Source organism: Caloenas nicobarica, chromosome 12, assembly GCF_036013445.1.
Source record: "Caloenas nicobarica isolate bCalNic1 chromosome 12, bCalNic1.hap1, whole genome shotgun sequence".
In the NCBI taxonomy this organism is placed as follows: Eukaryota; Metazoa; Chordata; class Aves; order Columbiformes; family Columbidae; genus Caloenas; species Caloenas nicobarica.
Window position 1 is genome coordinate 13,517,469 of NC_088256.1, and position 27,297 is coordinate 13,544,765.

Sequence of the window (27,297 nt, forward strand, 5' to 3'; positions counted from 1 at the left end):
AGCTCTCTGAGGTTCCTGCACACACTGGAGTTCTTGCATTAGTGAAAACAAAGAAAGGGTAGTTGAAGCCGTTGTGGATAGTGGGACCTGCGATGACAGCACTGCAAAGGCCAAAAGGAACAAGCTACTGTGAGGCCCCAAAACATCTGCGACTGAAGCACACATGCGCACCAGAGCTTTCATGTTCTGCTGAGTTTAGTCTAAGGCAGTGGAAACAAAAACCATTTATGTACAAGATCTAACCTTACCTGGGATTACTTCTGCTGAAATAAACAGCATTTTATTTAAAAATTACTGAAAGGGAGGTGAAAGGTCAGCAGTTCAGAACACTTTTCTGACAGCAGCACAAAAAAGGCAGCAGAAAACATGAAACGTTGGTCAAATCAGTCAAACTGGCAAACCAAAGCTTTATTTTTTGTTTAAAGTCTTTGCTACAGTACCTAGGACTGCGCCTCTATACATAATTAACAATCATTCCTGAAAGATCTGTATTTGGCACCAGTTTGTGTTTACCTCAAACACTTGCAGGGAAGATTAATTTCAAATCAAATTTGGTTTTTCAACAGAATAGGAGCTGCCATCATGAAGCCAATTAGCTGAGTTATTGGAGAAGCTTAAAAACAAACAAAAAAACCCCCAAAGTCCTTATCTAAACCAACACATTACAGAGAGCTCCAAAACAGAGGTCAAACATTAAAAGGCTGATATAGGCTCAAGTGGTTTATAAAACCTATAAAAAAGACTACACCAGCAAATATGCCCTTTCAGTCCACACAGTTTAGAAATGAATGCAGGGAGCAACACTCGCTAGCTGGAAATCTTGTCATGGGAGAACCACACATATACCAACAGGAGTACCCAAAATCAAATGTTAAAACGCTCCAATTCCCAATCCACATAAAAGGAGAGAGATTCATAGGAAGATTAAATCAATCCAAGAAATCAGAAGTGGTCAGGCAGTTCAAGCTTCCCCCAGCAACCACTATGTCACTCATACACACAGGCTCGCATACACGGCTCAATCCCATTCAAATTCCTCATGGAATAAAAGGATCCCAGGCTCTATTGAGTCTTTCCCTATCATGCAAGAAATAAGTCTGGCTGTGCTTTAATCACCATCATATATTACTTCAGCCACAGAGTACCAGGCAGATTAAGTAGAAATGCACAGTTTTTAGCTCATCTCCTCTGCAGAAGTGTTTGAGAGGCTCAGTTCCTGGAGAGTTCTGGGGGGGCACACGGACAGTCTCTCTTCATGCAGACTCAGTGGCCTCTACTGGCTTAATCATGTGGTCTGGTTTGTTGCCGGCAGCGTAGTGATCCCACATCTGAAGATAAAGCCGCTCCAGGTCCGTTGTGTACTGTTTCGTGTTGAATAAAGGACTGGATATTCTCTGCTTCCAGACTTTGCCACGTATTTTTTTCAGGCTACAAAAAGAGTTAAAGCAGTCATGAGAGGTTCCAGACACCACCAAATACTGCTTACTTTTGAAATCCGCTACTTTCAGCTAACTCAGACCTCTCAGTACAACTGTTTCAAAAATATCTGCTCCCCTACTTCCACCAAATTCATATCACTATTTCATCCCCTTATCATTTCTAGTGCAGACCAGGTGTGACCACTTCAACTCAGAAGAGCTGTGACATTAACGCATTAACTTGTTGCATTATCTGTACTGCAATAAGTTTTTACAGCGTGTTTTTAACTTGCAGGAAGTGACAAACTGCTTAATCTTCAATTTATAAACAACAAAAGGTGAACTATAACACACTTTTTACCAGATAAGAGCCTGCATATGAGCAATGTCTTCAGAACAGGCAGCATTGTTACTCAGCTGGGAGTGCTGATAAGTTTACTGTAAAAGCTGAAGCTGAGCTAACTGCAAGACAAGAAACCTCAAGATGTGGATTCCCTAGCTATTTTAAATATTAAAATATCTGCAAGATTAAACCTACTGCTAAGTCTCAGCACTATGCCCAAATACAGCACTTTACATTCTCGATGTTAGCACATTACACAGGACAAATTTGCTTACTATTCCAGATCAGTTCCCAGTTTCACAGCAATATCCTCATATTCCTGTCTACTTTTTGCAATGAGCTCAAGACAACCCAGGCAAGTAAGCTGGGAGGCAGCAACTCGTGATGCAAGAGTCTCACCTGTAAAAAAAAAAAAAAAAAAAAAAAAAACAAACGACAACCTATAACAAGTAACATACTGCAAAGCATGAGTTACTTTTCTTCTGCCTCTGCAAGAGGCAAAGTTTGTTAGGCTTGCCATTCATTATTAAAAAATTAATAGTATTCAAACCCCTTTGTTCTACGTGGGTTCCCTGCTGCATTACCTGGCATAGTGACCATTGGGGTCCCAGCCCAGAGCACATCCATGCCAGTGGTGTGCCCATTGCAAAGCGGAGTGTCTAGGCAAACATCAGCCAGTTGCCCTCTCCTCACATGTTCTTCTTTGGGGGCAACAGGAGAAAAGATGATTCGGTTTTGGGAAAGACCCAAGTTTTGTGCATATTGTTGAATATTGGGTTCTCCTACAGCTGGGAAACGTAGCAGCCACAGCACGCTATTTGGAACTCTTTTTAGAATCTGTAACAAAAATAAAGAAGCAAATACAGAGAGTTTGGTCAGGAATATTTCCTTTTCCAAACAAGAAGTTACCACATGACAAAATGAGGCAAAAGGCACAACCATTTGATACTTCAATCTTCTGAGGTACAGACCAAGAAAAAAAACAGATCGCCATTTTGAGTGGAGTAACTAGGATTGCATTTCTAATCCTACTGAAAGAGACAGCAACTCTGAGCAATAGTTCATAGAGCAGTACTTAAGAGAGTGTACTCTCTAATTTATATAATTTTTTATAGACTCATGCTATGGAATATAAAAAATTATTCAAGTAACTGTCAGCAATACACTATAAACTGAACCTTGACACAGACACTCAGTGCCCAGATCTATCAGTCTACCAACCACCGAGGCCAGTTATGACTTAATTGTGCAGAACAGAGAAGACAGAACTCATTTCACAACAGAATATCAGCATGCTTATGCTGTCCAAGACAAATTTCACTAGCTAGAAGCACAAATATGACATTAAATCAATCTAAAAAAAATTCTATATTCTATTAACACTAAGTCCTGCAACATGAGCATTGTACAGATTCAAACAGTTCAGTGACAATGTTTTCCACAGAACAATTACAGGTTTAACTTGCATGGTTTCTGCTAACTCAAACGGAACAGCTTTGTTCCAAAAGCCTGACCTTAGATTTCATACTAGACACAGATACTCACATTAGCCCACATCTGTAAAGTGGAAGGATCGATCTTATACAGCTGGTTAAAGTTACAGTACACAACAGCATCCTCGGGTAAGCCATATTGAGAACGGGTAGTAACAATTATTGTCCGTGGAACTTCTTCGCCAGTTGCTGCTTTGTTGTTAATCTAAAAAAAAAAAAAAAAAAAAAAAAAAGCTATTGGAACACACTAATTGCAGAAAACAAGATTATGCCCTGTGGAATTATCCCGAGACACACTGCAACATTTGTTAGCATCATGGTGTTACTGTAAGCATACATTTGGTTTTGTTATATGAAAACAAAATTGGCTACTTAGCCATAACAAGAATTTATCCGCTATGGGCTACATGCTTGTGGATGCCACAATGTTGCGACCACCAAAGCACAAAACACTGGGCATTTTCACACCCTTGCTATAGCTCCCTGAAATTCCAAGTAACCGGAATAATTGGAAAGAAGAATCATAAAGAGGCATTACGCATGGACTACTTCCTCTGCTCCTTAAGGTCACTTTGTTTCCTTGAGACCAAAAATCAAATTAAGACTTCAAGAAAGAATAAAAAAGTATTTAGAAAGCAATGGGGTTTTTTTGTTTGTGGGTCTGGGGTTTTTTTTGTGGTTTGTTTTTGTTAAGATAAAGGACAACAGGCACAGAAGAGATGAGACTCAAGACTGAAGACACATTAATATCAGTACAGACAGGGCAAAGCAGGTACTTGGAGTGTTCCCTTTATAAATTTATCATACACATACATTTAAAATTTAGCTCAGTGGCACTGTGGCCAGCCAAAACAGGCATACTGTTGACCAACTTGACATGAATGACAATGACTCACTGTCACTGACCCTGTTAGAAGATGCACAAGATAATTTAGTTCAACAAAAGCTGGTAAAACTGCTACTTATCCAGGTCACTGAGGAGACCTAAAAACCACAATGCACAGTCCTCCTTGACCTACGCCCAAAAGTAGCTGAGATCAAATTAAAATGAGCACAAAAAAGGGTTACATCAGTGTGATCAAAAGATATAAATCCTGGGTTTAAACTGCACCAACCAAGCTTAGATAGTTTCATCTTCGTGGTGGAGTGTCAAGACAAGAATTCTCTATTATTCTCAGGGCACAACAATTTCAGGAAAAAAATGCTAATAAGCTTACTGACCAAACTAAGACATAACCTCTTACCAACTTAAAGGAAAATCTTAGCTGTGAACAAAGGAGCTCATAAAAAGAAACCAGGTCATGAGATTATGGATAGTGATAATAAAAGGTCTCATCAAATGACATTAAAGTGTCTCCTGAAGGACTGACCGTAAACTGAATAGAAGTCACAAGTCAAAAGAGTTACACTAATGTTAAAATATGTTTTTTTTTTTTTTTAAAAGGAAGAACCGTTGCGCAAAGGAAAAACACGACTGAAATTGGGTAACAGCTCACAAACGCCCTGTAGGCAGCAAGCAAAGAGCAAATCTTGCCTTCAAATTCTGAACTATCAAGTTTTTTCTTTATGCAACAAGATTCAAATTCTTTGGATTTTAGATACCTCTTGATATAACCCCTCCATCTTTGGGGGGAAAGATCATCTTCCAGTACATCTGTGGCTTATAACACAGTTGGGAGTTTCCTTCAGTATGAGAATTAAATAAATCAACATGACAGAAGACAGACATTTGCTTAGAGGTCTTTCTTCCTTGTTATGTTAAACCATAACGATAGAACACAAAACCCAAAGGAACAGCATCTTGAGGTGCCTCACCTGAGTAGTTGCTAATCCATTACTGATGTTGAATCCATTGATAGTTATCTGAATTTGCCCACGATTAATCATCTCGATCACAGCTTCTGCAATTGTGTTCATAGGAATGACTGGCATACTGAGGGCAGCATTGCCATCTGCATTGTCACCACTGTCAGGACACTTCATCTGTGATAAATGACATACCCATCAGACAGAGTACTGGCTTCAGTCTCCAAGACTAAACACACAAAGTAGTAGCTCTCACCTTAACAATCTTGACATCGGGGAGGCTGTCAAGGAAAGCCTTCAAGTCAATGCCATTCAAAACAATTCTGTTATCATAAATATGACCATTGGATTTGAAATCAATGACTGCTTTTTTCTGTAAAAAATAAAAAGTTTTTAAAAGTTACCAAGTGCTATATTAAGTACCATTTTATAAAGACAGCTATAGAAAATGACAACTTTTCTTGCCCTATCATCCTACCTACCTTCAGATGGGGGAACATGTTGGCGTGGTCTCCAATAAAGAAAGTGTTTGGCATGTAAGCTAATTTCTCTGAATACTGCTCAGCCACCTCAACTGGGGAAGTTTCTTTATCTGTGATGATATAATCCATGAACAACGCCCCACTGGTTCCAGGATATCCCAGCCACATTGCCTAAAAAACAAGAAAGCAAGGCTCCAGTCCCAAGTGCATCGCAAAAAAATAAAGGAACTTAAAACTCAACATGTTTCGAATTTTCCACCTACAGATTCAAGCTCCTTCTTGTGCTTTATCAATTGAGAAGCAACCGGCAAACCCCAACTTTCACTACTGAGACAGCAAACAGTTCAAAGATGTTCTAGAATTGATCTCCTCAGCAAAAGGCCGAAGTACCCAACTACGTGCAGTTATAGCAGAACACACACCATCAGTGATTACATCTTGTCTTAGCTGAGACAAAACTTCTGTAGCCTAGAGACTGAGGCTTTTCTCCTTCTCTTTCCATAGGCATTTTAGAAAATCCTTAGTCAAAAAAAACTCCGACACTGATTCTGACTTATCCTAACTAGAATTTCGTTAAGCCTAAACAGATTAAACCACAATAACTAATTTCCACAACTGTTTCAAATACCCTTTCTTTGTTTTCACTAATGCAAGAACTCCAGTGTGTGCAGGAACCTCAGAGAGCTAAGGAGTTCTCTTTCAGGACAGTCAACTGCCCATAAAGCACATTAAAAAACCCAAACTACACCGCTTCACCAGAATGATCTGATTTGCCTCACATATGTTAAGCCCTAAAAAGTGTCTCTCGCTTACTGATCACTATGAGCCTTCAACATTTTTTTCCAGTCTGCTGGAAGAAAAAGAGAAACTCTTCCTCCTCACAAGTGTTTTGTTGGAGATACAGAGCCCTCTAACTTAGTTACCTGAATAGGTGCTGGTCTCAGGGCAAATAATTCATTTCGGGCTCCTTTGGTGTAGCCATTCATATTAACGAGAATGTGTATCCCATCCTGATGGATGCGGTCTGCTGCTTTTCCATTACATGGTATCTGAAGAATAAATAAATACATAAAAGTTATTTTTGTTTTCCATCTTTCAGTAATAAATGTGGTTAGTCATCAGTGTACCAATCAACATCAGCTGCATAATTTAGGCGAGTCTTAAATCTCATTACTCCTGGTTTTACAGAGGTATAAGTCATCAACTCAATCAAAAAAATCCCTGTTGAAGCAAAAAAATACCCCTGTAAGTTTGCTAGCCACAGCTGAAACAGCTGCTTACAGAAATTTTAACTGTGGTATTGAAGATTGCCTCTGCACATTCAAATCAATGGAATGATACTTAGCGTTGCCAAGCTCAGAAACTCGTGCACAGAAATATCACAAATGCACCATGGAAGGAATGTGAAGCAACACTGAAACTACTTTAGTTCTTGGCTAAATTAAAAACAAAGAGCAGAACTTCACGCAAGGTATTACCAATGACTTTCAAGAAGAACAGCAAAGCCTTGGAAATTACAATTGTGTCTCTTCCTGTCTAATACTGAAAGGTAAACAATTTTCGGTTTTAAATTCCTCCAAGAATTAGTTATATAATTAGTCATTACCTACAAGCAGATAAAATATTTGATAGATGTCTCTAGTTCAGCAGCAGTAAAACAAAACCCAAAAGCTAGAAACTGAGACTATACAAAGCAGAACAGCCTCACCACTACCACTCCTGTAAGGCTAATTAATGATCAAAAGTAACATAAGGCAAGTTGTAGATTCCCAAATTAAGATAATACACTTCAAACTGAAGATCACAAGTAAGCCAATTAACTACTCTGCAGCTACTGCTAATGCTAACTTGCTCTACAATTAATGTGCACCATGAAAGTACTTCGTTTTTGTAAAAAGGAAAAGCTACTTCACATTTTACAACGGTGTAAACACATGCACATGGACAGTTATATCTCTGAGTGGACAACAATCTGAGTTCCCACCTCAGTTTAACTTCCAGTAATTTACACTGCTGATGCAATGGATCACAGCAAACTGTTTCTACCTGTTTGACCCTCCTGTACAAATCTCTAAGAGTTGCACTGTCACCTAGAAATAGGAGTTTGATGCCTCAGGAATTTTAAATATGAAAACTCAGTGCATCAATAAAGGCAAAGGAAGTATTTTTTCCCTAGATAACTGTTAAATGCAACAACAAATATGAAATTGCTGCCCTCTTCTACCATGACCCAGGGCTTTCAAACATCCACAGCTGCAAAAGCAGAGGGGGACAAATGGCTTTCCACAAGTAGAGCTGAAGCTCATTATTCTAAAAGAACATTTTAGAAGATCAACTTGGCAAAATCCATCCCAAATAGCAATTCTGCAGACATTGATTTAATGTTGTTACTTATGACAGCAGGTTCCGAACAACATCATAAGTTTTAAAACTACATGAAAGTTTATTTATCACCTAATGTGGGACTGTCCAGGTGCCACTGATTATCCCATGTTACTTTAGGGTTTTGCCAGTTATCCTGAGATATCATAACGATTTGACTTCTGTGTATACCAAAATCCCCATCAGTTTGCATATGGAACTCAGAAAAACCCAAACCCACCTCTAAGTGTTACCAAAACAGCGTTGGGATATAGAGGCAAAATCCCCCCCTCTATCCTGCTTCACTGTAGTAAACCAAGCTCAAATATATTTGTAGCAGTAGCATCTTGACTTATCCATAACATTTAGACATGACTATTACCTGAAGACCTAATGGAACAGTTATTCAGTATTGTCAATATTACTTTTTAATAATCACATGGAGGACACCGCATCCCAGGTAAGGCATCATACCAATATATCTACTAACACCAAAATCTCAAGACTAACATCAGCCTAATTCAAGAAGTGATTGCAACTAAAAATCTCAAACTACAGGCTGATCTCTTTCTTCATTCAGGGTTTGGTAAAAGGTCAATTCATCTAAAAGCTCACCTGAGATAAGTCAATGAAATGATTTGCTTCAGCCATCACTTTTACACGGAAGTTTGTACCATCATCAGGACTCAGAGCGTAACAGAATACCTAGAATATGAGGCACCAAAAATTGAGTATCTGCAACAACTTGCCAACAAAATAACTTTGCTATAAAACATATGGTATTGCAATTTTAAATTACATTAGCAAAATTACACCTAGTTTCATACAAATTATATTTATTTGTGTGGCATTTACCAGCTGAGAAAGAAGTCCAGAGAAAAAGGGGTACTGGGCATTTTGGACACCAGGCCTCAGTTTTACCTAGTTCTGGTGTTGAGAGTACGGCACTGTGTCTTGCACAGACATATATAATGTTCTCAGCAGTCCGAGGTATAGTAATTTTAACAAACGGATTTGCATAAGCACTTAATTCTCTAAGAATGCCTTTTACAATACACCTTTGAATGCGTAATTAGTGAGAATCATAATAATGAACTCAGGCTGAACAGACAAGCTAAGCCTTGGGGAAGCTTTCTAACAGATTCTTTAAGGAGTGACTAGTTCTCTCCAATTAAGAAACTGCAAAAGTATCTGAGAAACTCAAGGTTGACAGGTTACGTAAATAGGCATCTTTAGCTAACCTAGCACATATATAGAACAAATAGAACCAATATCCAAATAATATATTATCTTGCAGGACAAAAGCATGGGTTTAGCAAAAAAACGCCAACACCACCACCACCACCACCAAAAAAACCACACAAAACCAGAACACGAACAAACGAAAAAACCTAACCAAACACACACACCAGATAACTTGTATTTAGTATTTAAATTAAGCACTGTAGAGCTTTACAAATCCCGAACAAAACAGACTACCCTTTGTCTGGAGCTGATTCAAGGTTAAATGGTATATTCTCCCCACATCCCACATACTCAGACCACCCAATTGTTTCATGAAAAAACCCTACTTCTGAGCGCACAGCTTTGTCATAAAGGTTTCAGACTACAAAGACTTAATGACCAGAAAAAAGCAAGAAGGTAGGGGGAAAAGCAGCCCAGAAACAAACAAACAAATTAATTAAAAAACCACTTCTGCAAGAAGGAAATTTTTACAACCCTTTACAAAGATAAGCAAATTTGCATGCCTTGGAAAACAGGAGCTCAAAACCAAGGCAACTTAAACAGTCATGGGGCAAATTACATCACTGGGAATTAGTTCTATTTACAGCCTCAATCATTTAACATGACACCCAAATAAATATAGATGTGACTTTAGGATTGCTAAGCTGCATATGCTCCTTCTGGAGTAAGTGTGGTGTAACACTTCCTTTTAAAGAAGCAGTAGACAGACCAATATGAAGTTCATGTTTGTTATTCACGTATCCCAGAGAAAAATACACGTAAAAAAATAAACCCCAGCAGCACAGAGTGAACAAAACAGATGTCTATCTGTACATCAGACATAACCAGGCACTAGTACTTTGATGTTGAAACATCTACACAAAGAACAGCAGCTGAAGCTTAAAAAAAGAGTTTTCCATGGGCCACAAATCCTAACTACAGTAATTCTAAGGACAGGTATCTAATTTGCCTACCTTCTAAAGAACATTTCATATTGGTAAAGGAGGCTAACTCTGGAGGAGTTAACATGCTGGAGAACTCTTCAATCAAAAACAAACAAAAAACATAAAAACACCAACCCACACCATGAGAAACAAAAGTTTGCCCTTCCCTAGTTTACCTGCCTGCACCAAGAAAAAGGAAGTGTCACTTACAGCCATATTTAAAGTATTAAGCATGCCATTTATATTTTTACCTCAAATTTGTCTGAGTTATGCATGCCTGGGATTGACTGCATTAGGTGTGAGGTTGGATGGTTCCCAAAATCAGAGCTCACATAGCCAATACGAAGTCGACCTTCACTAGCCTTCAAATCCTTGGGATGCTCATATGGTGGCTTATGAAGAACATTAATCTGTCAAGAAAACATACACAACTGTTTATAAACTTGGCAATCAAAACAAAATGCTAAACGGAGGCACAAAAAAAGCCCCCAAGAGTTTGTAGAATTAGCTTTATCCCACATTTAACTAGGGGCTCTGTGGGCAATCTGTTGTTTGAAACCTGAATTATATGTATTTCCACTGGAGCCACACGTAATGCCCACAAACTGGGTTACCAGATCTCATATACCTACATTCAGCCAAATAAAGACAGACATCACTACTGCAAGTTGACATTTCTGCCTTTCTATCATAGTTTCTGCCGTAGTTTATCTGTTAAGTATTCAACCCCGATTATTAAATATACTGATACCACACCACTATGACCAAGCAGTTCTCAACTACAATCCACATGTGACCAGAACAGCGTTCCTGTGAAGCACCACAGCATGCTTTCTATTCTCACACTCACCATCTTCCCCAGACATCAGCTTGTAGCCACTATCACTGACAGGATTATCAGGCTATTAAGACAAACCAGTTCAAAAGCTAAGTGCTACCTTCTGAAATTTGAAATCCTTACATTAGCTAACCAGACCCTTCCACTGGCTGACAGTGTATTTTCAATTTTAATTGGCAACCTGCTCAATTAGTCCATCTAAACATTCATAAGCACTAACAGCTATGACTCTGGATGAAGACAAAACGAAGTTGCATCAAATTTTAAGCAATTTGCCATCAGCTGCACTCTTGGCAGCTTGAGATGCTGTGCAGTCTGTGGAAATGGCACACAGTTACATAGTTGCAGCAACAGAAGATAAGTTTTTGGAACAATCTGTTCTACTATGCAGAAAGTACTCTAAAACAGAATCACAATGAATACTCAAGTATTTCCTACTGTGATGCACCACCCTCTAGCATTGCTGCCACCACCACTAAACCGAGTGCATTTGGAATTCCCAGAGCCAAACGAAAAGCTCACGCGTTCCAGCAAGGATTCACTAGAGGCAAGGTCAGGTTCCAAGCGCTACAGATGCTGGATAGGGACAGATTTTGAGAAATGCTATCACGCAGCTGCCTGGATCTGTTTTACTGTCGGGAAAGAATAATTTACTCTGCTTTTCCAACACACCCCTTGCATGTGCTTTGCAAACTAGATGAGTAGCGCTATGTCATATTCCTCTACAGGTCAGTGACTCAGAAACCTTACAAAGGCCAATACTAACCACATAAGCATTACATTTTCAGCAAGAACAGGCAAATCCACAAAGCACTTGAACCACAACTGACCTGTATAAAACTTCTTACCTTGTCCAAACACAGATTTCCATGTCTCTCAGCAATAGCCTTCCTAAAACTGTGAGAAAGGGGGTACAGCATGCTGTGATGTGGGTGGACAGAAGGCAGTCTGTTTTTCTCCAGCTGATCAGCTACAATGCTAACCAGCTTCTTCATTCTTTCATCATAGTCTGTCCAGTCACAGACAATCTAGAAAAAGTAAAAATTACAAAAGCATTAGGACAACAGCTTCCTTTGATCTATATCAGATATTTCACAAGTTGAGACTAATGCTTCTTCCAAAAATAGAAGTGAGAACTTCAGTAATTACTGTTGATGACTGTATAATCTTCTGATTTAAGACTTAAGTCTACTCTTTATGTTTAAATTAGTGATTGGTTGAGGTGGTCAAGCTTAGCATTTGCTGCAGAGGAATCCTAGGAATTACAATCAAAACTTCGTCTTCCCCACCTGCAAACAGTGGGCCAAGTTGCAGTAGGCATCTGGGAAATCAGGTTTCAGCTTCAGAGCAGTGCGGTAAGAGGCAATGGCTTCTGGTATATTCCCTGAATCCTGTAGAGATACAGAAATGAGTTAGCAGATAAAAATATACTCAGGGTAAGTACTCACAGTACCCAGCATACTCTAAGAGTGAATCATTTGCATGTGCTACCTTGTGAATAGAGGCCAGGTTGCTGTGGGCATCAGCAAAAGCTGGGTTTATCTGAATGGCACGGGTGTAGCACTGCAACGCTCCTTGAACATCCTGCATCTCCTTCAAAGTATTTCCCATATTAGAATAAGCATCTGCAAACGTGGGGCTGATTCTGAGAAATAAAGATCATGTATGTCATGAGCAATAAAAGGTCCTCCTCCCATGAGAAACCATACCCATACCCAGACTTTTTGGTTTGCAAAGCAACTACCTAAATTAAAATACAGTACTGTAAGTCACTTTCTGTACAAATCTACGACACCTTCCCATTATGAAAGGCTAGGATGACCACAGATAGTATCCACTTACCTAATAGCCTCTTTGTAATGCATCAGAGCTTCCTGTAACTTTCCTTGCTGTTGCAGAACACTTGCTAAGTTTGAATGTGCAGCGGCAAACTCTGGAAATACCTGGAAGAAAAAGAAGTAGAACCGGTCTCTCAAATGCCCCAAGTAGACCACATGAAAAACAAACACACACACACAAACCAAACAAAAAACCACCACAAACTGGTGCATTTCTTCCTTTTCTTTTTATGTAATTCAGGTCTCTGAGCAGACGTTTCTCCACTTATGACCAAATAGGGAGAAAACCTATGTCACATTACACATTTCCAACTTTAATTCCCCACCCCTCCCTCACCACATTCAACTGTACCTCAAGAGCCTTCCGATAAAGACGAACAGCCTCCTCAATATTCCCCTGTTCCCGTTTGATGTTTGCTAGATTGTTGAGAGAATCTGCATGTGTGGGACAAAGTCGAAGAGCTGTATTGTAGCATTCTTCTGCTTCTACCACCTTCAAAAAAAGGTATACTGTTAATATAGCAATTTGCTGTAACAGCACTTTTTATGAGAAGGCATTATACAATCACTTTAAACACGTTCAAGGTGGAAATTTCCCAAATTATTCTTCCTTATGACTAACTAACTGAGGGTAACATCCCATCTTAAAGCTGGTGAAACCCGGTGTCTAAAACAAACATTCGCTGTACTTTTAAAAAATTTTAAAAGGAAAAGAAGTAGTCCTTACACTGCCTTTCTCCTTCAAGGCATTGGCCAGGTTACAATAGGCATCAGGGAAGTGAGGTTGCAGCTCGATAGCCCTCCTGTAGGTGTCTATTGCCAGGTCTATTAGTCCTTGCTCGTAATACACACAGGCAAGGTTGCCGTGCACAACTGCATGATTTGGACTCAAACTCAAGGCTCGCAGATAAGCTGCTACAGCTCTGTAAGAAGAAAAAGGAGGTAAACAATTGCCCACGGAGCAGCAATTATGTTTAGCTTGGTCATAAAAATGACCTACATAAAAACTTGAAAGGAATATGTATCATTACCCACAAAACTGTCCAGTAAGATGTTACTGAAAACACAGAAGAGTACTGACTGAACTGAAAGCCAAATCATAGGATGAATTATTATTATTCATGTTAAAGTTATGCTCAATTCTGTAACGACTAGCAGACTAGAAGAAACACTGTAATACAAACAGGAAATATTTTCCTCCCACCTGATGCTGTATAGTGATCAACATTAAGTCTTCCGGAAAAAAAAAAAAGCTTTTGTCTAGTTTTCTTACGCACTCTTCATTACTAGGATAAGCATGAGACCTTTGCTCCATTTTTCCACAGTTTATCATTCAATTGTAACAATATGAACAGTATTGTATTATTACATGTCTTTATTCTCTCTGCTAACCTAACGCATGTATCATGCTTTACTTATACTTCAAACTTCGGTTTGTTCAAAAGTTAAAGACCTTTAAGTATATGCTCCTGTAGCACTATATAAAAGACTGATGTATTCAAATCTGACTTCGAGAAAAATCACAACAGTATACAAAGGTGATGTAAAGCCTAAAATTATGAGGAAATGTGCCCGTTTGGCCCATTACTTCATAGTTAAAACAAATCACAGAATGATTTACACTGTGTGCAATGCAACTAGTTAGAGTAATTAACCCATCCCCTGCAAGCTTTTATTAAATTTGGAGCTGCAAATCACAGCTACCAGAAATTATAATCCAATTAACAGATGCAATATGGTACACTGCATATAAACAACAGAGCCTGGATCTTCTTCCAGAAACAAAAGATCCATGCATCAGATCAGAGGTCTCAAAAAAACTAGTTCAAAAAGACAACAACAGTACTGCAACTGCGTGCAATAACATGATGCTGACGCATAATAAATACAGAACAGTCAATCAGGTGCGTGGCTGAATTGCCACATTTCAGCTTGTCTTACACAGAAGGAAAATTTTAGAAGAGACACACTTGTAGATCATACCCCAAATCACACAATGAAAACAGAGAACTCAAGGGCTTGTGCCTTTCTCAGACATCTTATCTTCACACCCCGCCCCCCCCCCAGTCTTAATTTCAAATCTCCTTTCGTCAATACTTTCAGAAAGTCTCAGTTTTAACATTTTATTAAGTACAGGAAGGATACATAAAAGAATACATTCCACAGGAATTTATTATTATTATTCCAGTAACCTGCTCTATGTGCATTTCAAAGCCATTTGCTTGCTTAGCTTACAGCAGAAATATTTGCTATACTGTCCAAAGAGATTTTACATCAGGAACCTAATCTGTATCTTGATACATCTGACCGGACACTGACAGAGTGACAGTACTTATCTGCTTACCTGTCAAATATCCTTGCCTCCTTCAGGACATTTCCCAAATTGATGTAAGCATCCAAAAAATTTGGGTCAAGCGTTACAGCCTGAAAATATTTTTGAAGTAACAGTTATGAGTATTAACACAAAAACATTCTCTATACGACCTAGTTGGTACGGTGTGTTTTGTGCATGTGGTTTTTTGTTGGTTGGTTGCGGTTTTCTTAGATTCGACAAACCCAATCTATAAGTATCTAAGACTTTACCAACAACCTAGTAATGATGGAAAACTTAAGTTATGTAAATCATAGAACAAAGTTATTTATCTGTAGAAACAACAGTGTACGCTACCTTCAAACTTACTCATTTGCTTACGCAGCCAGTTGCAACTACTACAGAATAAAGCATTAACCATTTCTGTTAGGCTGATCACGTTTAACACTCCTGCCTACCTATGCTATGCTGCCTTTAGTTTGTTTTTAGGGGAGAAAAACCTAAAAAACCTGATCCATATGCTGTATCTACTCTAAAAACAAGACAGCATTTAAAAACTTTAGCAACCCAGGAAAACAGACAACTTCACAAAAGCAAGAAAAGAATAAATACATCATGTGTGTAGGGAAAATTCAGTAGCCATTTAACTAAAAGAAAACACTTTCACTCCTTTCCAAACTAATAAAATGCAAAAACCTTATAAACAATAAAGTTAAAGAAGATGCATTAATAAGCTACATATGACAGGCCACACTCTTATAAAGTCTCTCTCATGGGAACTATTACTTCCAAATTAAAATACTTTATAATCTAACACTAACTAAACACAGATCCAAAAATATCCTGAGCAGTTAAAATTATTTTTTGTAGATCTCAAGTCATAAATATCAGGAAGAAACACTCCACCACATCTTAAATCTGGTTTTAGGTCACTTTAGAAACTTAAGAGATGAGTACAAACTGAATTAGGATGCTAACCAGTTACTAACTAGAAAGTATCAGACAACTAGTTCATGACACCAATCTAGAGAAGTCTGAAAGAACAGTGACGAAAAATAAACCTGGAGAAGAGGAATTAGTGTGTCACTTAATATCGCTCTCCTCAGTTACTCAAAGGAAGGTAACACCTGAAACAAAATTACAATGAAAAACAAAGCAGAAAGTTGTTTCTCCCTCTCACACATGAAACATGCAAAACATTACTGCCATCGAATCAGATATTTTAAAAAAATTTCTGGAAAAGGACTGTAAAACAAATTAATGAATTTTCTTATATTTGACATGTGCGTGAAGTCTTTAGGGCAATTTTAAACATATCCCTCTAGTGGTATACAGGTAGTCTGAAACATCAGGAAGTAAAAAAAAAAAACCAAAAAACAACATAGGATATTAACTAACAGAATCATAGGAAGTTCTCTGCTGACCAAAGTATTTCTATCATCCACAAGCAGACAACTGCACGTATGTTAAAACCTAGCAGTGATGCCTGGTTGAGATAGTTACCTTTTCGAAGTGATGAATTGCAAGCCAAATTTCTCCTTGGGCATTGAAAACACAGCCAAGATTACTCCAAGCCACTGCAAAGTTTGGTTGAGTCTCAATTGCTTTTAAGTAACAGGCCTTGGAACAGTTAAAGAAGAGAGATACAAGGGAAGGGGAATATTTGTAAAAAGAAAAAAATGAGAAAAAAAAATTGTTAGTATGCCTTCTCTAACCAGCCAAAAGTGACCCTGCAGTATAGGCTAGCTTGCGCCAAAACTAATGCGCTGCAAACTGTTGTTGATCCTGCGCCAGCGCAAACCAAAACCCAGGTGCAAGCCCACCATTTTTCAGTTATGCTGATGACAAATTAACACGCCTTTAGACATGAGGTCATGACAGAAAATAACCGTAGAAATAATTCAAGTAGTTCAGTGGAAACACCTGCCACCCTGAAGTGCATAAAAACAAAAAAATTAGTGTGTAAAAGCAACTTTGTACTAAATAAAATTATTAATTTGCGAAATATTCTAAAACAGATTAAAATTACTTTAAAAAAAAAAACAAACCCAAACACCTAGAAAAACTACTGAAAAAGTGAAGCCATTCTTCGCTTGCAAGTGTCCTTGCCAAGAGAGGTGACATGCCTAATCTGCATCCTGTTTCCCAGTTTCTTCAAATACATTCAATCATCTGCAGCTTCAAAACCTCAAATGACAGGATTGCACGAAGGTTTAGGTCCCTGTAATGCAAGCGCGAGAAATCGCTGCGCATCCTAACCAGCACGGCGCCACGCTATCGCTGCGAACTGCTTTGCTCTATCGATTGCCCCTAGGTCCAGTGAACGGCCAACCAGAATCATTAATCTACCAGACAGGCCCATACAGAAACTTGCATATTAAATTTGATGTCTGGACTCTAAATGCATTGCAACCCAATTTTATCCAAAAGGCTACAGCCTGGAGCTTGGGCAGGCACCCAATCAGAGATTAATCATCTAGTCAACCGTTCACGAGGGCTTAATCGCACGCAATGCGCGTTACCGCTGCGCAGCCTTTGCGCTACTGCAGGATCACAGCGCATCATCAGAAGAGCAGAACGCTGCAATCCAAACAAAGAAGAAAAAAGGAAAAAAATGAACAACCAGAAGAGTTAGAAGCTTTTACTGTTAACTATCTCCAATTATTTCTTTAAAAAAATATTTTAATTTACTTTTACTTTATTTCTTTGAAAGAATTTGTGGCTACTAGTATAAAATATTCTTACATTACTTGCTCGTAATTAAATATTTTAAGCTGTTTCTGAAGCCACAAGACAGAAGATTCAGGCATGGAGGCAAATGGTTTTGCTGTGGCAGTTACAAACCCGTTACCATATTTCTCATCATGTGACTTTTCGGTGCGTTCCTTGCTGGAAGAGGAGGAGGAGGTGTGTGTCTGCCCTAGATCCAGGCCTCGAGCTCCCTTCAGCGAGGCACCTTACGCATGGAATAGGAGGTTTCACCCACCTGAAACCTTCTAAATACAATATCAGTGGTGAAAAACCAAAAACAAGAGAGAAAATAAAACAAGATCATTAGTAAGAGTTCAACAAAGCAATTGCATTTTTTTGGATATGTCTTAACACATGGGAATGAGGACAATCTGTCTGTAACAAGGGAGACATGCAGAAGGGAGAGGGTTAATCAGGGCAATTGCATACAGCAGGGACTTTTTTTTTTTTGGAAGAAAGGCTCTGAAATATCTAAAAAGAAATTAAATTTTAGTTCAAACTGTAAGGAATCTGCTGGCTTGATCTTTCGAATGGACTGATAACCAAAGAAACACATTGCAATTTACTCAAGATGTTTTTCCTCGTTTATTAAGTTCTCACAAAACGGAATAACACTTTCAAACTAGGTGTCTCCAGAGCTCTGAAACAAAGAAGTCAGCAACCTAAGGCAGGCGCAGTGTCTTGGCCTATACCAGTCACACTAAAGCTGCAGTGAAGTGCAATTCATGTTAGCTGTCCGCTTGGTGGGCTGAGAACCAAGTGTCTCAAAGACTGTTCAAACTCTCAATGTAGCTGCACAAGTATTTGCAACCTGGATCTGACCATATCAATTCAGCTGCCCTAGGACGGTACGCACATCCAGGCTGTTAGGAGAAATCCAAAAAATCATGAACTTTGAACCTGCATTCCCATTACCCCCTAAAGATGAGAACCCTCCCCAGCTGGTGCTGCAGCCAAACAGACAGCTACGCTGTTCATACACTCCACTTCTGAGCATGCGCGTGGGGCTTGGAGTGACAGACGTGGAGTCCAGAGTGTTTCCGATTTCTCCACACTCCTCACCCCTGCAGCGCGGACGCGTAAGGTGGCTTGTAACAAGACAATTTATTTGTGCAATCCAAGTTTTAACATGCCAAGAATTTTAAACTCATCTTGGTGTTCGAATTCTCATTTTAGGAAACACAAGACTGCTAGAAGCCACCTTTCCACTACAGCAAGTTTTCTTTCGATCAGTTCATTTCCCAAACAAACCAGCTTTGTCCTTCCGATTTTTTTTATTTTGCGGGAGGGTAGAGGGAGGACATGAAGAAAAGATATTGGGGGGGTTCGCGTACTGCAGCTATTGATCATTTACTAGCCTTTCTTCCACAATCAAGGGAAGGGAAAAGTTAAAAGAATAAAAATCTTTAAAAGCCAATATTACAAGGTAACATTTGGATAAGTTTCTTCTCCACTTACAAGCCACAAAGGACTTTAGAAGAGCAGCATTTTCAATAGCACCTGCATCGTACAGGGATCTCGAGCTAACCACAGGCTCTCTGCTTGGCACCAGCAGGCAAGCCTCAGATTTGAAGGACTGTTACTTATTTCCAGATAAGAGCATGATGGAGCCCCTGCCCAATACTTCAGAATGGTATCGGATAGTCTAGTTCAGCAGAAAGGCTTGGTAATGTTCCGTTTCTTGACTTAAACCAACTTTTAAGCATGGACATGCCATATCTTGCCCTGCAACTACTCTGGGGTGTTTCAGTGCCTTCAGTTTTCAGCAGTTTCTCAGACTGTCTGTAGATCAACGCAGATTTGAAGACTTGGTGCAAAGTTCAAGTTTTCAAAACACTGACGTTTACATGTATTCTACCCAACACCTACCTTGGCTTCTTCCAAGCGACCCAGGGCTTTGAGCAGGTTCCCCAGGTCACTACGAACACAGTACAAGTCCTGAAAAATCAAAGTCACGCTCTTAGTTTCAGGACTTCAGATGCCCCAAAGGCCTTCACAGAGAACCTGCAAAGGAACGCCCCAGTCCTCTACAGCTTCTCTTCAATTCTTAATAAATACATCGCAAATGTAAATACTTGACCTAACATTACAGACAACAGATAATCTAACTGATTTTAGTACTGTAAAAATACAACCATAAAAAAGTGAGAAAGTAATATTTCATACAATTCCTCTTTATACAGAAATATAAAAACAACAAAAAGATGCCCCCCCTGCAAGCAGCTTAAGTTCTTTTGTCATACATAAGTATCTGAAGCCCTTTTTAAAGCATGACTGCAAATCTGCATTAAGTTACACCATTGCCATTATGGCTTTTAAATACATCATATATAGTGATTTTGCCTCCTGTATCCCCAAAGCAGTTTTCCTCCCTGTTTTTCCAACTAATCCATCAATTTTCAACAGCCTTGCCACGTGTTCTTGTTCTTTCATTTGTAACCACAGCACAGGGTGCAACTGCATTATCTAGCAGTAAAGACCGCAAAGAATAGGGACGTTTTTGTGAATGTTAACAAAAAAAGCTTCTAACCTAAACAAAACTCGCCTCCTGTAAGAAAACACCATCTTACAGTATTTCTAACTAGTGCATAAACTCCACTAGTCACATCACTTTGCATAAACAAGTTCACCTAGGCTGAATAAGACAGAGAAACAAAACTCTGAGCTCTTGTTAGACTGTGTTTGCATTTTCTCTTCCAAAGGAAAAAGGATATACTCTGTTTCCTCGAAAGTAAGCCCTAGCATGATTTTTCAGTATTTTTGAGGATGCTCAAAATATAAGCCCTACTCCAAAAATAAGCCCTAGTTACAGTTAATTTTAAAAAGTCAATTTAAATAGGGTCCAGGCAGCCATACATGAAAAAAAACTACACATCTTTTGGAGTAAAAATTGTATAAGACCCTGTCTTATTTTCAGCAAAACAGCGTATGAACACCAGACAATGCTGTATTTTAAGTATTTTTTGACAAATCATCTGACCAAATAGCAGGCAGATACCTTCATCATGCTGAGTAGCACTATACAAATTATTTGAGTACAATGCAAAATAAACAGAAGACAGCAGTCTGATACATTGTTTACTTAAAATGTCAATTCAAAACAGTTAAAACCAAAAATCCAAACACCAGATCTATTTTATAGGAGTCACAGACACAGTCAGTTTCAGCCTATAAAACACAAACCCCATGCTCCTGTAAACCAGTCCACAGTGGAAAACTAACCAAGGCAACTCTCATCACCATGATGATAAAGTAATACCTGATTATTTTTCAACATCTCGCTTTCAAGTCTGAGCAGTGAGCCTCTCACTGTAATAATACTACCTTAAAGCACACAAAGCTAAATATGAGGTTATTCACTGAAACTTCTGACTGGAGGGAAAAAAAATATTCCTGGCTTTTCTGTTATCTCAACAATACAGATAAGTACACAACCAGCAGCCTTTACTGCACTACAATATAAAACTTTTTGCGACACAAGTTTTTCAAAGATCCTGAAGAAAAGTATTCAGTATGTCAATAAGTCATGGTGTACAGGCTAAAGGGAAGGGTTGTTACTTGTCCATTCTTTGAAACCTGATATTTGTGTATCCTTGCACAGCAGTAAAGTACAGAGTTCTCCTATAAAATAAAGTGCTACTTACAGGGTTGTACTGAAGGGCAGACACATATGCCTGTACTGCTCCTTCCATATCACCTGCAGCTACCAGTGCAGCAGCCAAATTAATATATCCATCAATGAAATCTGGTTTGAGGCGCAGTGCATGTCTATAATGTTCGATTGCTTCTTGTAGCTGCCCACGTTCCTTGTACACATTGCCGAGATTTGAGTAGGCTTCAGCCAGCAGCGGATTCTGTTTAATGGCCAAAGTGCTGAAGTGAGCAGACCTGGAGAAAAATCAGATAAGTTAGCGAGGGAAAAAAAAAACCCACAACAACACAAAAACACACACACAAAAAAACCAAACACAAAACACACAACATCAAAACCAAAAAACCCCATACAAAACCAAAACAAAACACCCACCCTTGACTTCCAGTGTTTGCCTGTTTAGTTAATGAACATTTATGCTTAAGTAAGCCACCATACAGCCAACAAATCTGGACTTAGGAGCTGTTATGTATGTCTAGCTTCTCCCAGCTTAAACCATCATTCTTCCCTGTTCTTACTTTAGATTCTACTGAAGAAAGACAATTCTCATTTACAATCAGTAGGGTGCAAGTTGTCTCACCAAACCTGAGCTCAATGTAATCGGAGAAGACACTACAGAAATGCTGTGAAGCCTCTTCCAACATGTGTATGCTTTAAACAATGCTCCACTCGATACTCTTTTCCAGCAGCAGGATATAGCTGACAGATGTAGACGCAAAATTCTCTTGAATCCTTCCCCATGTTATTTTCTCATATCTGAACTGTTACTACAACTTTATTCAGAGCCTATATAAAATAAACCTCAACCAAAAGTTCTTACTTCCTTCACCAGCACACACAGATTTACAGCTAGAACAAGTTCAAAATGCTTGAGGCGTAGAAAGCAAGATTGGGAACAGGCAACCAGAAGGAATATAAACACAACTTCCAGATGACAAAAATCCTTAACTAATCATGCCATTTTGCAGAAAACAATCAATCAGTCTTGCAACTCAAAAAAAAAAAAAAACCAAAGCCAAACACAAACCCCCACACTGCAGGTGGAATAAAGAAACAAAAGCTTTTGTTTGCACATGTAAATACTCCCACCACACGCAGGTGTGGCTGACACTCAGATATTAATGTGTACAATATCAAAATACCATTAGAATAATGGCAAGATCTGTTGATTGTTGTAAAGCTAGCTGTATTTCTCTTACCCTAACAAAACTCAAAAAGGAAGAACATTATTTTTGACCAGTCCTTACTGCTATCATAAAGTATTTGTGTTCAGTGATTAAAAAAACAAAACAAAACAAACCACCCCAACAATCAATGTTAGAACAGAACTTCTGTCAGCTATGCTCAGTACTAGTATTGGTACAAACTCCAAAGCAAGCTCGACAGAACACTTCAGGTCTCCTACCTGTCCAATCTGCGACACTGGAAGTGAATGGACGACAGTAATAAAAGCACACCAGTGTTATCAGGCTCTTGTCTCCAAAGCTGCATGCAGTGTCTCTCTGCTGCTTCAAAGTCTCCTGCCTGATACTCACGATGAGCCAACTCCGCTAACCCTTGGAAGGAAAGCATACGTTTCGTTGGTTCTGGAGAATCACCAAAACATTTAAGGGGGGAAAACAAAAAGTTAGATAATGGGAACAAAACAACAACAACCAAAAAAACCCACAACACAAAACAATGAGAAAAAAAAAAGCATACACAACTGAGGGATGAAAACATTTGAAATTACATTAAACACCACAGGACATGGCAGTTTGAACTCTCACATCTTCATGCCCCAACCTATTACTATGATATTTCTAACATTATCTGTACAAGTCCATGACTTGATCAGCTAATAATAGAAAACACATAGACTGTAATGACTGTGAATATTTGTAAGTCAATCATTTTCCATTAACCTGAAATATATTTAAAGAGATTCCTGACGTGATATTGTACTTCGGTTCGTGACAGTAGAAGTGCTGTTAACAGAGCAGTGACTCTCCTCACTCTCCCCCAAGACTGTAAATCTTATGCTTTGTAGTATTAAAAACAAGTTCTAAAACCTTAATAGGGAAATGAGGACAGCAGACAAAGACTTCAAAGGACTTGAACAAAACGAAGTTTTGCTGTGCCAGTAATGAAAAGCCCTTTAAAAAAACCCCAAAAAACGTACAAAAGCAATGTGTAACATTTCTCAAATCCTCTATACTCCTACATTCTCTGCAATATGTAAACATTGCTTCACAGAAAAAAAAAATGGCCTTAGAACAATATCTGATGGGTGACAAACACACACTCCAATGATTCTGCAACTGGCCTACAGCAGGAACATCAAACAGACAGGGCACAGGGAAGAGTTACTGTTTCTGGAGGCTTAGCTGGAATGGGAGTGACAAAATGGGTTTAGTATTTAAAATACAATCGTGGAGAGCAAAATAGTTAAATAAAACACCACCTGTTTTAGATAAAACAACCTTAAGAGTGAAAAGCAAATAAAATTTCTTACAAAGCATGGTTCTGTATTAAAATATAGACAAGTGCAGCCTGGAAAAAAACACAACCGTTCATCCCAGAAAGACATGTTGGCCTTTAAACTCTGCCTTTATGCCAGTGACTCTTACTATTAAAAGGTTTGATTACTGCAAATATCTCATATTTTTCCTCCTGAAGTCCAGCATTTCCAGTACTCTGCAGTAACTTAATTCCATTCATGGAACACTTCCCACCTGGACCTACTGTTTTAGAATTCTGAATTTAAATGAAACAGATAAATCGTTCAAGGATTTATCTTCCTACAAGGAAGCACCTCAATATCTGAGTACACATATTTTTGTAGTTGGGTACTGCAAAAATCCTCTGACACTAATTATTTTGTGAGAGCTTGAAAGATAACAAAATAATCACAACACGATTAGGTACAGAGTTACTATCTAGTGTTACTTTTATGAAATTTGGATTGATGTAAATTATTGAAATTATTTCAAAATTGCTTTTTTAGCACTAGCAGGTTTTGAAGATTGGAAACACTACATTATGTAACTAAAGTTGTTTCTCCAGACAGTATATTGTCTCTGTCAGTGTTAAAAACTGTTTCACAGTAATTGGAAGCAGCAAAGCTACTTGCTTGCAGATACTTGACATGATTAACCAAGTATCTTCAACCAGATGAGATTCCTGTTTTCTAGGAGCCTAGCTTAACAGTTTTCCAAACCCCAAGGGAAAAGTCAACTTCACGTATCTGGTTAAACCTACTGGCAATAAACAGACACCACTGTTATTCAACACAAGAAGGACAGCACTGTTTCAGAAAGGTGCTCATGGTACTAACACCACCAGAGCACCCACACGCTGCTCCTCACTCCTGAGCGCTCACGCAGGTTTGGCCCTTCTGTCGGCTGCTGTATTTTCAAGTTCTGCTGATGGCAAAAATATAGGAAATCTGGACAAAGGAAGAGCACGTTCCACAGACCTAACAATCAGTTCTTCAAATAAATTTCAATCATGTTATTAAGTTTCAAAGCTAGAGCAAAAAAACCTCCAAAAGTTTAGACTTAAATTCTTACCACTCCTTGGAAAGAAGCTTCCAATGGTTATCTAAATGCTACATTTTGCCTACTTAAGCAAAAAGGGAAACTGGAGTTGCAACTCCCAGGACAAGAGAGAAGCCAGTGCAGAACTACTGTATTTAACACCTGGGAATAAGAATCGCTAAAAAAAGCAAAAAATAGGCGAAACATTACAATTTTCTTTCATTTATCAAGTCTCTTCATAGAACAAATCCCCTCAGAAGAGAAAAAGAAAACCAATCACTCAACTTAAAATAGCCAGTTATCTACCTCCAAACAAGTATTTTAGCAATGATCCTCGAGAAGTTCATTGAAAAGCAGGAAGCTGACAGTTGTATCGCAATGTTCAAAATGAGCTGGACTTTTAACAGACAGTTGGCTAGAAGTTCTGCAACCCAAAGAATCCATAACACAGCCATTAATGGTTACTCATTGAATCCAGTTCTAAAGAAAATAACTGCAGTGAAGAGTCACAGCCAGAGGAATCCCTTATCGAGTCTCGCATACGTGAATTTACTCATTAAGGCTAACTTGTGCTGTATGTTTCGACTATGACCTTGGAAACGCCTGGTACGAGCTACGACAACGACCTTTCCTGAGACTTCTGCAGAACACACGCAAAATAAAAACCAGCACAGAACTATCAGAAATACACCCAAAGCCATTTTTTTGCCCCAGAAATAACATCCTACGCACTCACCATCCACTCAAGCTCAACCTCGTGTTTAGACCCAACCTAGGCCCAGCCAGGAGCAGGTGCCAGCTCCACCTGGGAGGCGGCGGCGGTGACAGCACGGGAGGGTCCCCGATAACCACCCGCTCTTCCCAACCCCCGGCTCCCTGCGGCCTCACACTGACACGCGCTTCTACCCCAGGAGCAACAAACTGCCATACTGCAGCACTCAGCCTCTCCATCCCCACCACTACCATTGCCCTTCACATCCCCACCTCAGCATAGCTATCCCCTCTCTTTCTCCACAGATCCTATTTTTTTCTACTCCTTTTCCCAGACGTCTCTTCAGCTTTTCATACTCTGCCTCCTGTCCGGTTACAGAAACCCACACAAACCCGGAGGATAAAGCTGTGTTGCCCTGTCATCCTTTCAATAAGGACAATACCTCTTTTTTCTGGCTCTACAGAGGAAATGAGATTTCTCCTCTCACCCATCCTTCGATTTCTGGATCTGTACAGCAACCACAGGGCAGAGCCTTTCCCAGCCAGAGCTGGGACAACCAAGGCAATTAAACTAAACGGTATTCCCTGAAAATAAAACAGTTTCAGAACAATTTGAGGCCTTGATACTTATTTTTAAAGCGTTCTTTAAGCTTCAACGATTGTTTGCTGCTACCCTTATCTACAGTCATGCTGAACAAAGCTACAGCTAAATGGAAAGTTAAACGTATTCACGAGGTGTTAATGTCTCGATCCAGGTCTGACCGTCCGGAAAAGCACCGGACTCCTCGGTTATGCCACGCAAGACCTGCTCCTTCAATGGACTGAGATCTAAAACCCCTCGATGTACGTTTTGGGTCAGGTTTTCACCCTCCAGAAAAACGCGGTGGCCGGCAGCACGGGCAGTACAGCGCCGAGAGCAGGGCGCCAAGGCCCGCTGCAGGCTGCAGGCCGCGCCGGGCCCGAGGGGACGCAGCACAAAGGCGCCGGGAGCCGCCGCCTCCCCCAGGCCGCCGCTTCTGGAAAGTTCTGCCGGGAGCGGCCCCGGCGAACGGGGAGCGCGGCGCTGGGCCGAGCGGGCGCGGCCCCGAGCGAGGGCAGGCCCGGCCCCGCAGGCTCCCGGCCCCGCGCGTCAGCCCACGGTACCTGTGCTGTCAGCCACGTTCCCCACGGAGGTCGCCATCGGGAAAGGGGGCCGGCGAGGCGGCGGCAGCAGAAGGGGTGCGGAGAGGCCCACTCGGCTGAAGCGGGCGGCGCAGAGCCGAGCTGCCCACGGCCCCGGCGCGCTGAGGCGGCAGCTCCCGAAATGGCGGTGGCGGAGACAGCGAAATACCGAATGGCCGCTGCCGGAACTAGCTCCCCCGACAAGTAGTCCGGGCGGCGCCAGCCAGCGGACCCGTGCGGAGCCCCCGTGCGGCGGAGGGAGCCCCACCGGAACTTCCTCCGCCTTCTTCCGTCACGCCCGCCCTCGCCCAGGCAGGGCCGCCGCCCAGCGCGGAGACATCTTGTCGGCTCAGGTATCCCTCCGCGCGAGGCCGTTGCGACAAACGCGGCGGGACTGCGCGTGCGCAGCCGCCCCCGCGGGGCTTCCCCCGCACGCGGGACCGCGG

The 27,297-nt window shown here is 40.1% G+C and overlaps 1 protein-coding gene across 6 annotated transcripts; it reads right to left on the minus strand.

The window, feature by feature from the left end:
- Nucleotides 1–387: 387 nt before the first annotated feature.
- Nucleotides 388–27,111, minus strand: OGT (O-linked N-acetylglucosamine (GlcNAc) transferase). Of its 6 annotated transcripts, none has more exons than XM_065643041.1 (22): nt 26,834–27,111; nt 22,867–23,017; nt 21,454–21,697; nt 19,679–19,747; nt 16,562–16,678; nt 15,092–15,171; nt 13,475–13,670; nt 13,100–13,240; nt 12,752–12,852; nt 12,401–12,554; nt 12,199–12,300; nt 11,758–11,937; nt 10,323–10,481; nt 8,519–8,608; nt 6,466–6,591; nt 5,543–5,713; nt 5,317–5,433; nt 5,070–5,237; nt 3,307–3,459; nt 2,346–2,598; nt 2,037–2,160; nt 388–1,428 (listed from the first exon to the last, which is right to left on the minus strand). In XM_065643041.1, the coding sequence occupies exons 1-22, from the start codon at nt 26,868–26,870 to the stop codon at nt 1,254–1,256; spliced, it is 3,108 nt and encodes a 1,035-aa protein (XP_065499113.1). In that variant the 5' UTR covers nt 26,871–27,111; the 3' UTR covers nt 388–1,253. The 6 variants fall into 6 exon arrangements, with proteins under 6 accessions (XP_065499113.1, XP_065499112.1, XP_065499110.1 ...); XM_065643040.1 differs by having other exon boundaries at nt 22,867–23,047; XM_065643038.1 differs by lacking the exon at nt 26,834–27,111 and adding an exon at nt 26,134–26,197 and having other exon boundaries at nt 22,867–23,047.
- Between the last annotated feature and the right edge of the window lie 186 nt (nt 27,112–27,297).